At 40.5% G+C, this 10,768-nt stretch overlaps 4 protein-coding genes across 4 annotated transcripts; 3 read left to right on the forward strand and 1 right to left on the reverse strand.

The window, feature by feature from the left end:
• On the forward strand, nt 1-4,795 carry LOC104801668 (proline-rich receptor-like protein kinase PERK9). Its single transcript, XM_019201091.1, has 11 exons — nt 1-69; nt 813-1,211; nt 1,858-1,915; nt 2,009-2,422; nt 2,529-2,939; nt 3,033-3,119; nt 3,300-3,370; nt 3,483-3,559; nt 3,667-3,814; nt 4,103-4,264; nt 4,395-4,795. Exons 1-11 carry the CDS (start codon nt 1-3, stop codon nt 4,590-4,592), a joined length of 2,094 nt encoding a protein of 697 aa, XP_019056636.1. The 3' UTR covers nt 4,593-4,795.
• A 580-nt stretch (nt 4,796-5,375) lies between these two features.
• On the forward strand, nt 5,376-7,107 carry LOC104801666 (tRNA(adenine(34)) deaminase, chloroplastic-like). Its single transcript, XM_010524989.2, has 4 exons — nt 5,376-6,069; nt 6,160-6,247; nt 6,481-6,608; nt 6,688-7,107. The coding sequence occupies exons 1-4, from the start codon at nt 5,549-5,551 to the stop codon at nt 6,935-6,937; spliced, it is 987 nt and encodes a 328-aa protein (XP_010523291.1). The 5' UTR covers nt 5,376-5,548; the 3' UTR covers nt 6,938-7,107.
• Nucleotides 7,108-7,339: 232 nt separating this feature from the next.
• LOC104801665 (lysine-rich arabinogalactan protein 19-like) lies at nt 7,340-8,407 on the forward strand. Its single transcript, XM_010524988.2, has 2 exons — nt 7,340-8,042; nt 8,194-8,407. The coding sequence occupies exons 1-2, from the start codon at nt 7,365-7,367 to the stop codon at nt 8,287-8,289; spliced, it is 774 nt and encodes a 257-aa protein (XP_010523290.1). The 5' UTR covers nt 7,340-7,364; the 3' UTR covers nt 8,290-8,407.
• LOC104801664 (DNL-type zinc finger protein) lies at nt 8,334-9,506 on the reverse strand. The gene is made up of 4 exons (XM_010524987.2): nt 9,325-9,506; nt 9,024-9,150; nt 8,778-8,912; nt 8,334-8,605 (listed from the first exon to the last, which is right to left on the reverse strand). Exons 1-4 carry the CDS (start codon nt 9,468-9,470, stop codon nt 8,501-8,503), a joined length of 513 nt encoding a protein of 170 aa, XP_010523289.1. The 5' UTR covers nt 9,471-9,506; the 3' UTR covers nt 8,334-8,500.
• Between the last annotated feature and the right edge of the window lie 1,262 nt (nt 9,507-10,768).

A 10,768-nucleotide genomic window follows, 5' to 3' on the forward strand; every position in this document is an offset into this window, starting at 1 on the left:
ATGACATTCCCCCTCACTCGTGAGCTTCTCGACACCGTGAGACTTCATGATTATTTGTTGGATGTTCTGGTCATAAACACTAAGACAACCAAACATATCACTTGGAACACAAAAATCAAAAGAGATGGGAGAATAGAAGATACTACAAACTTGAGTTTCTCTCCATACGAAGGAGATGCTCAGATTCTTTGTTATACTCGGATGAGGAATGAGTTCGGATGCATGTGATGCCTCTTCTTCGGGATTCTTCGCCTCCATTATGAGGTCATTCACAATCACATCCGTTTCTCTTCCTTCTTCTCCCGAGAGTGCATGATCCAACTTATGGCCCTTGTAATGGTTGTTGTGATCGGTTTGTAGGTCTCCATGCATTGTTTTTTTTCTCTTCAATGTTTTCTACCTGTGCTTTTTGTATCATTTCAAAAAACTCATTAGTTCGAAATAATTCTTCAAGAAGAGAAATACTTAACTCGATGTTATTGTCATTGGCGTTTTGCACCAACGTCTTACTCAAAGACTTTGGTATTTTGGCTAAGACCTCATCGACATCCCAATGTTCTCTGTATTCTGGTTCTTCATAAACCTCTTCATACTCACAACCACTATCACAATACTCACACATATTAGAGTGATAATGGGATAAGACAGAGTGATTCTTCTTGGTTTGAAATGAAGAGACCGAGAGAGACTAGAAAAATATGGTGAACCGTGGCTTGAATGAATGACCAACGAATCACTTGAAGAAAACTCTCCTTTTGGTTTGAATGAATGACCAAAAGGGAGAATAAAATTCGGAAAAATGAAACGAGCAGGCTCCTCTTCGGTATACTCACAACCAAGGCAACACCATTGGTGACCCTCCATTACCTCCGGTTCAGCCAGCACCTCCTCTGGCCACACCTTCAGCTCCTCCTCCGGCCACTCCATCACCACCACCATCACCACCGGACCCACCTTTAATATCCCCACCCTTGCCACCGCCTTCGCCGATAAATGACCAGCCATTGCCTCCGCCTCCTCCTCTTTCGGACCCACCTAAGAGCCCTTCCCCACCACCGCCACCACCACCATCAGAACCGTCGTCCCAGCCGCCACCTCCGAGCTCTCCCTCACCACCTGTGTCAGAACCACCACCAAGATATCCACCTCCACCACCTGCAACAGTAGCTTCACCTCCTCCCCCGGTATCAGTTCCTCCTCCTCGGCATGAGGCTTGACTAAGTACCAACGGTGTTCTTTGATGGTGGTGTTGGTATCTCCTTTTCCCTCCTACCTCCTCTGAGAACGGAGGAAGAGAAGAGCAGCAAGCAAACACACATCATCTCCAAATACAATTAAACTACAATGTATAAACCCCAATGTACATTTATATAAAAGCATCTTACTATGATTCATTACTCATGCCATTATTAATGCAAATTAGACAATCTTCTCGTTCAAAATTTACTATTCTTCGTTTTATTTTATTTTGCTTGTATGACTGTATAAAATCGATCCAAAACTTCAAAAACAGTTGAACTAAAAAAAAAGGCTAGAAGTTAACTTTGGCCGAAGGGTGGTCCTAATTTGTTTAAGAACAACATGATGACATACACAAGAGCTCTCTCTATATTTATTATTGATAATCTATCATATATATATATATTCTATTTCTATTTAGTCAAAAGAAAACCCAACAACCATTTCACAAATTAGTTGCATCTCCCTTGACCAACTTCTCAAAAGCCTTGTCATGCAAGCAACTGAAAACCCTATACATTGCTTTTCTCTTATATATCTCTTACATTCCCCCAACCCTTCTCTCCCACTCCTTGACTCCCTCAGTTCAACATTTTCCTTACTAAATCCTGAATTCAGATCAGGGTTTCAGAAACAAAAAATGAAACTTCTCGCCGTGTTTTTGGTCGTCTGTTCTGTCCTTATACCGGGTTTTTCATTTGATGTTACGGGAAAAGATCTTCCCTTGTCCCTAGATTACTACAAGTCTACTTGTCCTACTGTGTTTGAGGTCATCTGGCTGTTCCTCCAGACAATGCACCTCCACCTCCCAGGAGAAGGCCAGCTCAACCGGCTTCTCCATTATCTCCCCGTCCTTCTAATTCTTCTTCACCGCCATTACTATCCCTTCCTCCACCTCCACCTCCACTAGTAGGCCCACCATCTCCTCCTCAAGTTCCTACACCAAGTTCAGATAATCCATCTCAAGACAGCCCTAATCTTAGTGCCCCAGACAGTTCTGTTCCTTCCGGTAATAGCGGCATTAATACAGGAGCTGTCGTGGGTATCAGTGCTGCTGCGGCGATTGTGCTGTTCAGTCTTTTTGGACTCGCCATTTGGTGCTTGAGGAGACAAAGAAGGCAGCTTTCCGCCATTGGTGGTGGCTATGTTATGCCATCACCAATGGGTTCCTCCCCAAGATCAGGTATTGCGCAAGGCCACCATGTGTATAGGCAATGTAAAATCTCTTTTCTGTTTTTGGATTTGAACTTCTGTATGTTGAAAAATTATGATCAGTGACTTGTGTGCAGATTCTGCGCTTTTCAAGATGCAATCTTCAGCACCACTTGTAGCAAGTCACTCTCGAAGTCCTTCGGGTTATTCACAATCAGAACCTGGTGGCTTAGGGCATTCAAAGGCTTTGTTCACTTATGAAGAGCTTGTCAAGGCAAGAGCTGGATTTTCATCTGATAATCTTTTAGGTGAAGGTGGATTTGGTTGTGTGTATAAAGGGTTCTTACCAGATGGTAGAATTGTTGCTGTGAAGCAATTAAAAAGCGGTGGAGGACAAGGAGACCGAGAGTTCAAAGCCGAGGTTGAGACTATAAGTAGAATACACCACCGGCATTTGGTTTCATTGGTCGGATACTGCATTTCGGAGAACCGGAGGTTGCTCATTTACGATTATGTCCCTAACAACAACCTTTACTTCCATCTTCATGGTAAGCGTTTTTCCAATCTTTCGAAACCCGCATCAAAAATCACACGCTTGATGATACTTAATACCCTTTTTCGTGTTTTTCCGTGGTCATTAGCATCAGGAAGACCAGTTCTGGACTGGGCTACACGTGTCAAAATCGCTGCTGGTGCAGCTCGTGGAATAGCTTATCTCCATGAAGATTGTAAGTTGTTGTTTGATGTTATCTTATGAACCATAAATGTCTTGCCCCTTGATGAATCTTCCTCAAGTCCATGGATCTCTCCTGGTTCCTGACGTAATTTTGCCATCTCTTGGACAAATGGATTTCGCGTGAAATTCTTCCTGCAAGGAAATATATTCTTACTGTATGGTATAATTTCAGGCCACCCTCGTATCATCCACAGGGACATTAAGTCATCCAACATTCTTTTAGAAAACAACTTTGATGCTCGGGTATGTCCTTAGATCATGGCTTTTTTACAGCTTTTCGGTAATGGCGAATATGGAGTCCTAGAATGTTATTAGATCATGTTTTTTTTACAGCTTTTGGTCTCTCACTTCGTAGGTTTCTGACTTTGGTCTCGCAAAGTTAGCCCTCGATGCCAACACACATGTCACAACACGTGTTGTCGGAACATTCGGGTATGTTCTAAAATTGCTTTTTATGATTCGCAAATTTCCTACTCTTAGATTAGATTTACAGTTTTCTTGCATCTAGTAAAATGTTTTAAAAAATTATTTGTTTTCAGCTACATGGCTCCTGAATATGCATCAAGTGGAAAGTTAACTGAGAAGTCTGATGTGTTCTCCTTTGGGGTTGTTCTTTTGGAGTTAATTACTGGACGTAAGCCTGTGGATACTTCCCAACCTCTTGGAGATGAGAGCCTTGTCGAATGGGTAATATACATACACACATATATATATATATATATATATGCTAATTACTTGCAACTTTGTAGATAAAGTTGGAACCTTTCTTCAATGCTCTCTCGCCATTTATACAAAGTTGGAACCTTTCTTCACTGCGCTCTCACCCTTTGGATAAAGTTGGAAACTTTCTTCACTGCGCTCTCACCCTTTGGATACATTTGGAACCTTTCTGCAATGCTCTCGCCATTTAGACAAAGTTGGAACCTTTCTTCACTGCTCTCTCACCATTTCAGACCTTCCATTAACATTTTTCAGGCCCGACCTTTGCTGAGCCATGCTCTTGAAACCGAGGAGTTTGATGCTTTAGTTGATCCCGAGCTTGGAGGCAACTATGTGGAATCCGAAATGTTCAGAATGATTGAGGCAGCAGCCGCTTGTGTGCGTCATTCAGCAATCAAGAGACCTCGAATGGGCCAAGTACAGAGATTTCACCCTCAACCTCGAAGCTTTTTACTCTCTTTTTTTTCCGTCCATGAAATTTGTTGGCTAAAAAAACCTATAGAATTATGCATAACAATCTCTCTCTCTCTCTCTCTGAAAATGGCAGATCGTGAGAGCTTTTGACAGTCTAGCGGCTGTAGACCTAACCAACGGGATGAAAGTGGGCGAAAGCGAGATTTTCAACTCGGCTCAGCAATCTGCAGAGATCAGATTGTTCCGAAGGATGGCATTCGGCAGCCAAAACTACAGTACAGATTTTCTCACGCATAGTGGTAGTTATAGCAGCAGACACGAACTCATGTAAATATGAGACATAGGGAGAGACAACAGATTGTTCTTTCACCATTAGAGAGTACCATCAAGAAAACCAAACACCTTTCCTCCAAGATAACAGTTTTGTCCGAACTCCCCTAAAAAAAACCATGGTGATTCTTTCATACTGTAATTATGCAGAGTGCGTCCACCAGCTTCAACGCCTAAAGCAGAGATTCTCCATGTTTTTTTGTTTCTGTTCATCTTTCTTGTCCATACTGTGACAGTCATGGAAGCGCAGGTACTTGGCTGGAGCTGTTGCAGAAACAGGGAGTACTGTGACTTTTCTCCCAAGTTTTTTCCTTTTATTTAGAAAAAATGCATATAAATGTTTAAATTTTTATAAAACTTTAAATAAATATTTAAACTATAAAATTTTTATATAAATATCTAAACTAAACTTCTTTAACTGTCGATTTTAAATTTATTTAAAAAAATAAGGTTTAGATATTTTAATAAGATTTTGTAGAATTTCAAGTATTTATATGTACCCAAAAAAAAGTCCGAAATGCCATATTCTTTTTATTTTTTGTGATTTTATTATGACTAACTTATAACTTATATACAGATGATTTTTTTGTCATATTTTTTAGAATCAATTGTAACTATGTTTAGAATTTATTACGAAGTCGTAATAACGAAGTTGTTTTCGAACGGATAAATATCGTATATTTATTAAGGGTAATTTCGTCTTTTCAAAAAAAATTAATGTGTTATGTTTTTTTATGGTGTACGCGTGAAAATAGCTGTGACTCCGGGTCATTTTAGTAAAAAACCATCTGCAAATCCCGTTGCCAGTCCCAGTTTCATATTCTGCTGCCTTCCCCGTAAATCTTATCGGAAACGCGGCAATGGTTTTCTCTCTGGTTACATCACCTCGAGGAACTCAGCAGCAGCGTCTGCGTCTAACGAGGTAGTTCCTGTCCGTCTCTGTCGGGATTTGGGAAAATGTACAATACATATGCGAACTCAGTTATATGGTCGATTAGAAGTAGAGGGTTCCATGATTACTCCTACTTGCTCCCTGAGAGATCCGAAAGATGCCCATCTGCGGTATCATCGTCGAGATGTTGTTTTGCTAATTCTCGTTCATCATGTCCACCATCATCGTCATCTTCCTTTGTCAATTCGAAGAGATCGATAAACCCTAGATATGTGCCTTATGGGTTGAAGCAGTCAACTCTCATTCAATGGCCGCCATTTCGGAGGAGGTTGCTGATGAGTAGGGAAGATCGGCTTTTTGATCGGTTTCTGGGTTGTGAAGTAGATGGGAAACGCTGTCAGGTTGTGAGGGGCAAATCTGAAGAGTGGGAAGAAGCATACGGACAAGAATCTGAGAGGAGAAAGATTGATGAAATGTTCATGAGGGAAGCGTTGGTTGAAGCAAAGAAGGCTGCTGATATGTGGGAAGTGCCTGTCGGAGCTGTCCTTGTGCATGATGGGAAGATTATTGCCAGTGCTTGTAACCTGTAAGTTACCTTTTTTTTTATTAAAAAGATTTATGTTATGAATCATTATAGTTCAATTGGGTTCATACCACACACAGTTTCGTGTTTCAGAGTGGAGGAGTTGAGGGATTCAACTGCTCATGCAGAAATGATCTGCATACGGGAAGCTTCAAAAGTACTCCGTTCATGGAGGCTGGCAGTAATCTCTCTCTCTATATATCTGAAATTTCCTTCTTGACATTCAAATGTCTATTTTGATCGATTTGCTGTAAGCAAAACCATAAAAAGAAGTCGATTGTTGTAATGAGATCATTACAGATGTTCCTTGTAAACAACACAAACACTTACTAGAGAAACAGGAACAAGTTGATGTCAGAAGTCTTAGTTTCTAGGCAAGCTGTTTAGATCACTGTTTATGTTCTTCCCCTTCAGGATACAACACTCTATGTAACACTTGAACCATGCCCGATGTGCGCTGGAGCAATACTTCAAGCAAGGGTTAACACTCTTGTATGGGGTGCTCCCAATAAGCTCCTCGGAGCAGATGGCAGCTGGATTAGGTTCCTGCCCCGATCTCTTCTCTACTGTTGTTCCAAACATTACTTCCCTGTATTTGGTTAGAAAATTCATGAGTCGCAGGCTGTTCCCGGGGGCTGAAGGGGGATCAGAGCCATCAGACAAACCACCGTCACCAGTTCATCCATTCCACCCGAAAATGACAATCAGAAGAGGTGTTCTTGAATCAGAATGTGCAGAGGCAATGAAGCAATTCTTCCAGCTTCGGAGGAAAAAGCAAGACAAGACAACAGACAAGAACCCAGATCATCATCATCATCATCATCAATCATCAATGAAGATGCATCAGATCTTACCCTTCTTCTGTCTGTAGATGCAAGTGACTGGTCAAGTTGTATGTTTCTCCACGCCATGTTGCGTTTTGGACGAAATGTGAAGAAAGCAAGTATGTTGTTGTAATGTCTAATTGTAAATACTTAGCCTCTCTTATCAGTGATGGAGCCTCCTTACCACTCTTAGGTACAAAAGGGACGTTTCACATCACCCTTTGGTAAAAGGCTTCATGTGGTTTCCATCTAATTTTCTGCAAATATATCAAACTTCATTGTCGTGTGGTTATCACAAATCTGAAGTTAGAAAGAAGCAACATACCATATTCCAATGATGAAGAAGACTTAGATCTCTACCACCAACTGCTACTGTTGCACCAAACGTGTTTATGCTTCAAGAAAATCCCAAATTTCCCATAGCTTTATACAGACCACCAATTGTTTGCCAATGCATTCCATCGCAAAACACAAATGGCTTCAATCACTTGGGTCCATCTCCTACTAGCTTCTTGCCTCTTATCTTCTCTGTTTAGTTCCAATGCACAACCTCCAGCAGCTTCACCGTCCTCCTCCTCCACCACCACAGCTCCTCCTCCAACCACCACAGCTCCTCCTCCCACCACCACCACCACTCCACCACCGGTTACAGCTCCTCCTCCAACCACCACATCTCCTCCCACCACAACTCCACCATCTACACCACCGGTTGCAGCTACTCCTCCTACATCACCACCGGCTCCAAAAGTAGCACCCATAAGCAGCCCCGCCGGTCCACCACCACAGAACCCTCCTCCAGTTTCAGCTCCATCACAGCCACCGCAACCACCACCGGTATCACCACCTCCTGCCCCTACTTCACCTCCTCCTCCGACTTCACCACCTCCTGCTCCTGCCTCGCCTCCACCTGCCCCTGCTTCGCCTCCTCCTGCTCCGACTTCACCGCCTCCAGCAGAGGTGCCTGCACCAATAGGCCTGCCACCAGCTACAGCGCCAGCACCTGCACCGGCCAAGCACAAGAAGAGAAAGCATAAACACAAAAGGCATCACCATGCCCCGGCTCCTGCGCCAACTCCTCCCAGCCCTCCATCCCCTCCGGTTCTTACAGATACACAGGACACAGCTCCAGCACCAGTTCCATCTCAGGATCAGGTTTTGATTTCTTAAACTGTTTTCCATCACTGAACAATAAGATTGAAAGAACTGTCTAGCTCATTGGACTGCAAGAAGATAAAAAGGTTAACTATCAATTTCATGTTGTAAATCTTTGGACTAAACCCTTCTCCAATTTCTTGGATTTCAGAATGGAGGATATTCCCTGCAGCAGTTGGGAGGAAGAGTTGGAATGCTGATAAATACAGGGATTGGAGTTCTCATTCTGCTCGCAATGACGGGTTAAGCTTTCTAGATATCTACATATCATCCGCGTGAATGAACTTCAAATATCATCACATTTTTCCCATATGTATACCCATTATACAAATTCAAATAATATCATTCTTTGAATTGTTCTGAAATCGAGATCCTGTCAATGCTGTCATGCTTACAAAAGGAAAAAAAAAGAGAAAAAGAACAAAATATGGCTAAACTATATCATTCGCCACAGCTAATCAAACATGATCCACACCCAAATCCTTTGAGGTGTCGCGGAAGTCATACTCGACAATGAGGCCGAGATTGTCAACTAATTTGTGATGCCGGAGACATCCTCCACACTGCCAAAGACAAATCACTGGTTTCAGGCAATCAACCAACCAAACATCAACAACCCCTTCAGCAATCAATGCCAATGCAAACAAAACAAACATTGAATACTACTTGGCATCATCTCTTTCCACGATCAAGCAAGAATTTGGATATATATAATTTGATCAATGGATCGAATACCTGGACAAAGACAAGTCCCCTTTCGTAAGCCAGTCGATTCACAAGCCGGTTCGTCCTTTCTCCACATGAATTACAAGTAAATTGCACAAGCAAGCTTCTTCTTGGTAGTTTGATATCAGTAGAAGCAATTTGCCCCTACAGATCAACAGCAACATACATAATCCACAGGTTTCGGACAAAAACACCAGACAGCACGAAATTCAAGCCGGAACATGGCCGGAAGTTAAAATCCTTAATTTCCAATACCTCTTTGGGATCCTCAGATTCTTCTTCAGGGTTTGGCCCGGAATCATCGCTGAGCGACCCGGAAATGGCAAATGATCGATTCCGTTGCTTGGGCGCTAATGCTGATGACACACGAGCAGTTGTCAGGCTGAAGAAGCAAAGGATACCAGATGAGTTGACAAAATTTTCAAAATTATTTTACAGAAAAATGGAAAATTGAGATGAACCCTAGAAACCAAAATTGCAGACAAATAAGACCCGGAAAAAAATCAGTCCCCCCCCCCTCAGGCGAGGCCTGAGTAGTTCTGAGCTAGGGTTTTACCTCGAAGCCAGAAAAGGCGGCTTGTAGAGCCGAGCAGATAACCGAAAATTGACTGGATTTAAACAGTCGTTCGCCGGAGAAGAAAACGAAGCAATTGCCGGAGAAAACCCAAAGACCGTCGTCGCTGCCGCCATTTTTGGCGTCATTGTCTCTAAGGAGCAAACTCCAGCTAAATCATAAGGTAGAGCGGAAGAACCTCAGCCGTTGATGTCAATGGACTACCGTGCCACGTCATACTCTTCCAAATCTCTATTATTTTTTTTTCATTAATTAATGTTAACATCATCCACTCCGAACTTGGTCATGAAAGTTTCAATTTTTCCGACATGTATTACAGCATAAGTTGAACCAAATTCATTTTTTTGAGGTGGGATATAAATCTCATTGAACTAATTAGTGTAACTTGGCTAAAGTTTGAAACTTTAGTATGACATGATAAATTATACCCATATTTAAGTAGATGATGAGGTTTTTTGTAATTTGTTTATATGTATATGATGATTTTTCATTTATCATCACTTTTTATCTCTCTGTTTTTTTTAATCCCATTTATTTATTAATCTTTCTTCCAAAATTTCATTCAATACTGTAACTATCATTATCAATATTTTAAACTATATATATAAGTGCATATTTATATTATTTCCAATTTGATTTCTTTATCATTTTTCTTAATTTTTCTTGGTAAAATATTTTATTAATTAATATCATTAGAAAACATTTTTTATTTATATTAAATATTCATTGTGTACTAAATTTTGTTGATGGAAATTCTTACACAATCACAGAAACAAATATAATATAATTTTTATTTTAGAATTAATTTTATGTGTTGTTGTATGCTTTATTTAAAAAAAATCTTAGTGTGGTAATTATATATATATATGGCTGAATGCATGGGCGGACCCAATTGGAGAAGAATGGGGGCATATGCCCCCATTGGTTTGATTAAAAAATTATAATTCATTTATAAAATTGATCACATTTTAACCAAAATTTATAAATATTCTATTGTAAATTATATTTATCACATGCTAAATTTAATTCTGCCCCCACTTAGAATTTGTTCTAGGTCCGCTACTGGCTGAATGTAAATCAGGTATTTTTTATCATTATTAAGTCAAAATTTGTAAATATGCTTAGATTTTTTAATATTTTTTTATTTTCTATAATTTTATGGTAACCGATGGACAATGAAGTACAAAGCTATATACCATTTTATCATCATCATCATCATCATCATCATCAGACGTTCTTCTAAATTATCCCAATACAGATTCTACCTCCATAAATATATCTTTATCCCACTTTTATAACCTCGCAAATTCAAGTAAACGATTTTTTTATTAGAAAAATTGAAGACAATAATTACAGATGATTCGATCTGTATCATCTAATCTGGTGATATAAAATCTAAACTTAAATTACCAAACAAGTTTTTTAA

This window comes from Tarenaya hassleriana, unplaced genomic scaffold (genome assembly GCF_000463585.1).
Source record: "Tarenaya hassleriana unplaced genomic scaffold, ASM46358v1 Cleome727, whole genome shotgun sequence".
Lineage (NCBI taxonomy): Eukaryota > Viridiplantae > Streptophyta > Magnoliopsida > Brassicales > Cleomaceae > Tarenaya > Tarenaya hassleriana.

What these genes read in the sequence shown, in the direction of transcription:
- LOC104801668 (XM_019201091.1), top strand. Translation starts at nt 1, where the DNA reads ATGACATTCCCCCTCACTCGTGAGCTTCTCGACACCGTGAGACTTCAT. An exon ending in TGTTTTTGGTCGTCTGTTCT is followed by an intron (nt 1,916 to 2,008) that starts GTCCTTATACCG and finishes ACTGTGTTTGAG; the next exon opens with GTCATCTGGCTGTTCCTCCA. An exon ending in CGTGTTGTCGGAACATTCGG is followed by an intron (nt 3,560 to 3,666) that starts GTATGTTCTAAA and finishes ATTTGTTTTCAG; the next exon opens with CTACATGGCTCCTGAATATG.
- LOC104801666 (XM_010524989.2), top strand. Translation starts at nt 5,549, where the DNA reads ATGTACAATACATATGCGAACTCAGTTATATGGTCGATTAGAAGTAGA. An exon ending in ATTGCCAGTGCTTGTAACCT is followed by an intron (nt 6,070 to 6,159) that starts GTAAGTTACCTT and finishes TTCGTGTTTCAG; the next exon opens with AGTGGAGGAGTTGAGGGATT. An exon ending in GCAGATGGCAGCTGGATTAG is followed by an intron (nt 6,609 to 6,687) that starts GTTCCTGCCCCG and finishes CATGAGTCGCAG; the next exon opens with GCTGTTCCCGGGGGCTGAAG.
- LOC104801665 (XM_010524988.2), top strand. Translation starts at nt 7,365, where the DNA reads ATGGCTTCAATCACTTGGGTCCATCTCCTACTAGCTTCTTGCCTCTTA. An exon ending in CAGTTCCATCTCAGGATCAG is followed by an intron (nt 8,043 to 8,193) that starts GTTTTGATTTCT and finishes CTTGGATTTCAG; the next exon opens with AATGGAGGATATTCCCTGCA.
- LOC104801664 (XM_010524987.2), bottom strand. Translation starts at nt 9,470, where the DNA reads ATGACGCCAAAAATGGCGGCAGCGACGACGGTCTTTGGGTTTTCTCCG. An exon ending in CCGCCTTTTCTGGCTTCGAG is followed by an intron (nt 9,151 to 9,324) that starts GTAAAACCCTAG and finishes TTGCTTCTTCAG; the next exon opens with CCTGACAACTGCTCGTGTGT. An exon ending in GGGGACTTGTCTTTGTCCAG is followed by an intron (nt 8,606 to 8,777) that starts GTATTCGATCCA and finishes TGTCTTTGGCAG; the next exon opens with TGTGGAGGATGTCTCCGGCA.